This window comes from Aplysia californica, unplaced genomic scaffold, assembly GCF_000002075.1.
Source record: "Aplysia californica isolate F4 #8 unplaced genomic scaffold, AplCal3.0 scaffold00470, whole genome shotgun sequence".
Lineage (NCBI taxonomy): Eukaryota > Metazoa > Mollusca > Gastropoda > Aplysiida > Aplysiidae > Aplysia > Aplysia californica.
This window is the reverse complement of record NW_004797740.1, coordinates 77640-82800: the sequence shown is the minus strand read 5'-3', so window position 1 is coordinate 82800 and position 5161 is coordinate 77640. Positions and strand designations below refer to the sequence as shown.

The 5161-nt window shown below is 42.2% G+C and overlaps 1 protein-coding gene across 1 annotated transcript in view; it reads left to right on the top strand.

The window, feature by feature from the left end:
- The window catches only part of LOC118478290, a gene marked incomplete in the record, with an annotated part of 8144 nt that extends 4237 nt beyond the window's left edge, over nucleotides 1–3907 (top strand). Inside the window, 1 exon segment of the mRNA XM_035971610.1 lies at nucleotides 3606–3907. Coding sequence (XP_035827503.1) covers nucleotides 3606–3716 — 111 coding nt within the window.
- Nucleotides 3908–5161: the final 1254 nt, after the last annotated feature.

Here is a 5161-nt window from a genome sequence, read left to right as displayed (position 1 = left end):
AGAGAAAGAGAGAGAGACAGAGAGAGGGGGGGGGGGTGAGAGAGGGAGTCAGAAAGACAGGGAGATGGAGAACGGGAGACAGAGTCGCACGGAGAGAGACAGAGCGATAGAGAAAAAGAGATAAAGATTGAGAGACGGAGGGGCAGAGAGACAGGGGGACAGAGAAACAGAGAAAGAGAGAGAACGAGAGAGAGAGACGGAGGGGCAGAGAGACGGAGGGACAAAGAGACAGAGGAAAAAAGAGAGAGAGAAAGAGAGAGAGAGAGAGAGAGAGAGAGAGAGAGAGAGAGAGAGAGAGAGAGAGGGAGAGAGAGAGAGAGAGAGAGAATCCAGAAAAGATGAGAAGGTGGGTTGGGGAATAGAAAGCAAATAGCCTCCATGTAACAGGTAAGGTACAGATCCTGGGGAAAACAAAATTTGTGCACAGTATTTGTAAGGCAGCGTGGTGGAATCAGGCTCTCGTCAATTTTTGGGCATGTAGAGTTATTGGTATCATCTTAAAGCTTCTTCACGTGTCTTTATTTGGATGAAAAAGCTATCCATTTATCTTGAATGCAAATCGAGATATTTATGAAAGAAGGAGGTGGGGGTCACCTGTTCTCAGAGAAAAATAAGTGAGAAAATGGCCGCCAAAGACTAGTTATTTCCTTAGCTTAAGAGTCCGTGGTAACTGAAAATTTAGTTTTTGTTCCTTTAATCAATGTTTTTAAGAAAAATCCCTCTAAAATGAGTTCTTTAATGGGCATGAAAGGTTTTGAGCCAAAAAACAAAAATTTTATAAGAATTCACAAACCTGCGGAAAAATGCAAGTTTCTTCACTTTGGTTATTTTGACGAGAGCCTGATTCCACCACGCTGCTTCACATTTTGTATTTTAATTGTAAGGTAAGTAGAACATATTACATGGATGCCGATGTAAACAGCCTAACCGCAAATTTGTTTGTTAAATTAAAAATAATTCACACACACACTCACACCCACACACACCCACACACCCACCCACACCCACCCACACACACACACACACATCCACACAACACACACACATACACACACAAACACACAACACACACACATACACACACGATATACTCTATGAAAGATAGAATAGCTAACTGTTATGAAGTCAAACAAATGGATATCAAGGTATGCTGAAACTTTTATAATATAACCTTAGAGCCGTTGATGTGTGATCCATTGTAACATTATCGGATATAACATAATTAAATGTATACTGTTATGTAGTCTCATATGTCATATATTGGGATGCACTTTAGTCCACCCACTCACGTGATTCAAATGACAATAAAAATATTTCTTGCTCCGTGATTCATCGTCAGTATGTTTTCAACGTGTCATCAACTTGAACGTTTTGGGATTCCATTCCAATCGTTTTTGTATGAGCATTTTTTATTGTCTGAAAGAATGTTGTTGTCAAAAAGTGTGCACATGATGAATTTGTATGGTGTTAATATGAAGGCGTTTTCAATCTCTTATGAACGCCTTGGGCCCATGCTGTGGGGAAAGGCGGGATACAAATGCTCTTATTATTATTATTATTATTATTATTATTATTATTATTATTATTATTATTATTATTATTATTATTATTATTATTATTATTATTACTTGGCTCTGCTTTTTTGCAGATCAACTCTCTGGAGCGCCAGTTCAACATTGACAACTCCGAAGCGGGATGGTTTGACACTTGTCCACGAATCGGCTTCATGAGCTCTGTCTTCCTTGTTGGTCATTTCGCTAAGGTCAAAGTATTTCCTGTTGTTTTGGGGTTGTTGTTTTTACATACACAAACCCCCACCTGTCTGTCTGTCTGTCTGTCTGTCTGTCTGTCTGTCTGTCTATCTGCCTGTCTGTGTGTCTGTCTGTCTGTCTGTCTGTCTGTCTGTCTGTCTGTCTGTCTGTCTGTCTGTCTACGTGTGTGAGTGCGTGTATGTGTGTGTATGTGTGTGTGTGTGTGTGTGTGTGTTTGTGTGTGTGTATGTGTGTGTATGTGTGTGCGTGCGTGTGTGCGCAGGCGTGTCTGTGAGTCTCTTTCTCCTTCTGTATACATAGGGCGGAGGAGGCCAGATCGAGGACGAGGGGGAGAAAAAGAGAATGGAGAGAAAAAAGGGGGAGGGAGATCTATCTATCTATCTATCTATCTATCTATCTATCTATCTATCTATCTATCTATCTATTTATCTATCTATCTATCTATCTATCTATCTAAAACTTAAGTTCAAAAGCGTTCTGTTCAGGAACCGAACCGGAGCCGTCTAATTAGCTGTTCCGCATCCTACTAGCTGAACCATCAGTGCGCCCAGACTGTGACTGGGTTTGCTGAATCTGGTGGATTCCTGCCCTTGGGAAGATTTGTTCGCCACATCATCATCATCCAGTGCCAGATCTGCGACAGACATCGTCGATCATGGTTTTCCATTCATTCCTTTGCTCGGATGCTCTCAAAAAAGCTACGTTTCCCTGATCTTTTCCTGTTACCCATTTGTTTAGGTTCCCCAAGTATGTTGTTCTGGGCCTACCCCTGACTCGCTTGCCCTCAATTTTGCCAGTGAAAGCTAGATGTTCAAGACCTTTATGTCTATTCAGGTGTCCCAAAAACTGCATTTGTCGTTTCCTGATTGTTTTTAACATTGAGCGTCCCACGTGAGCTTCATCAAGCACTACCTCATTTGATTTCTTTTCCTTCCACGTTACTCTTAGCAGTCTCGTATGTGTGAGTGTTCGCCACAGCATAGCTTAATTTCCAAATTTGCTGGAGGTTGATGGATTATGTCACTAGTAGGTCTTACTTTTTTCTTTTTTCTCTATAGTTTCTGTCTCTTACTTTTTCCCAGCACTAATTCAGCATCTTTTGTTGTGTCGCTAGTGTCATTCTGTTCGCTCACACAAACAAAACAAACAGCTCAGTGGGGGCTCTCGTGGCCTAGAGGTTAAGGTGTTGGCCTCTCATTCAAAGGTCCCGGGTTCGAATCCGGGTAGGGACCAAAAAATTTTCTTCTTTAAAATTGTCTCCTTTCACCTCCTTTCCTGCTCTCTAGCAATGTTCTGTTGTCTACTTTCATTTCCACTTTCTGCCCCCACCCCCTCACCTCCTTTGCCCCCTCCTCTGGGCTCCTGACTCTTTCTGCAGCCTTTCTACTGCTACTCCTTGGCTCCTCCTTACTGCTGTCTTTCTGCCACACCCCTGATCTTCTGGTAGGAAAGATCTACACCTAGCCTTCTCGGACAAGGGCGAAAAATCTCGGAGGGCCCGAGTGCAAGTTGCGCACGTTAAAGATCCCTTGGTGGTCTAAAATCGATAAGAGTAGGCCTCGGCCGCCACCCGATTCAAAATTCAAAATTTCCTACCAACTGAAAATATTAGGTGTGTCCCGTGCGCTCATATGACCTTATGCAGTTGCGAGCGCCGTAAAACACTTTACAAAAACAAACAAAACATCTCAGTTGAGCAGTTGTACTGGGATTCAGTATAAGCACAGAGAAAGTAGGGGCAGCAGAAAAGACTTTGTCAGGTGGTAACTCAAATAAAAGCAAGAAGTTTCTATAATAGTCCCCCCCCCCCTTTTTTTCCTTTGTCTCTCCCAGAGATCTCACCTGCCAGTCATCATAGGCTCTTTTGGCATCCTGCAAGGAGGCTTGCTCTTAATACCAGCCGTGTTGCAGTTGGTACGGCCGTATACCTTGCCAGTCCTGTGAGTAATATTATAACAGCATCTTTTTATCTTTTTATAATCCCCCCCCCCCCCAATAAAATGCCCCACTACACACAAATGAGCCATTTCGAAAGCTGGGTCGGAAACTTAGCGCCGTAGTTCGTGTTAAAAAAAAAAAATAGCGTTTGTGAGGCAGCGTGGTGGAATCAGGCTCTCGTCAATTTTGGAGCATTTAGAGTTATTGGTATCATCTTAAAGCTTGCTCAGTTGTCTTTACTTGGATGGAAAAAATATCCATTTATCTTGAATACAAGTCGAGATATTTGCGAATGAAGGAGGTGGGGGTCACCTGTTTTCAGAGGTAAAATTAGTGAGAAAATGGCTGTCAAAGATTAGTTATTTCCTTAGCTGTAGTTAGAGTCCATGGTAACTGAAAATTCACATTTTTTGTTTCAATGTTTTTCAGAAAAATCCACACAGAAATGAGTTCTTTAATGGGCATGAAAGGTGTTGAGCCAAAAAAAAAATTAAAATATTTGACAAAAATTCACAAACCTGTGGAAAAATGCAAGTTTCTTCACTTTCATTATTTTGACTAGAGCCTGATTCCACCACGCTGCCTCACATTTGTATAGCGCAAATCCCCACTCAACAGCAAGCTCTATGCGCTTCATAATCTATTCTATTACCCCAGCAGACCTGAGAGATTAAAGCGGGCGCAAAGAAATACTGTGCTCCTCTACGGCTGCGAAACTTGGAAGACAACGAAGACAGTACTGAATAAAGTCCAGACTTTCATCAACAGATGTATGAGGAGTATTCTAAAAATTAAGTGGCAGGATAGAATAAGAAATGAAAAGCTGTGGGAAAGGACAGGAAAAAAGGATATAGAAGTAGAAATAGGACTAAGAAAGTGGCGATGGATGGGACACACCTTACTTAAGAAAGCCCAGCGGAAACATAACAAGACAGTCACTGCAGTGGAATCCACAAGGAGCTCGAGGCAGGGGTAGGCCACAGGAAACATGGAGGAGATGCGTGGAAAGGGACATGAGAGAAATGAAGCTCACTTGGAACGAGCTTGGAAGGATGGCTCAGGACAGAGATAAATAGAAGGAGCTTGTATGTGGCCTATACCCTGCCAGGGATGAAAGGCATTGATGATGATGAAAGAAATACAGGATACCTTTACAGACTCATTAAGTTTCTGCAATACATGTGTAGTATTACACAAGAATGTAGGCCTATTCGAACGTTGATGCTAATGGCGATTTTACTTCCTAAGTATGGGAGTTGCATTCTTTAGGGTTGTTCAAAGAACCTACAGATTATACCGCAACCCCCCCCCCCTTCTTGTTCCCGTGTGTGTTTGTTAATTTGTGTTTGTGTACATGTGCATATGTATGTCTATGTGTGTGTGTGTGTGTGTGTGTGTGTGTGTGTGTGTGTGTGTGTGTGTGTGTGTGTGTGCTAGAAAGTACGTATCTT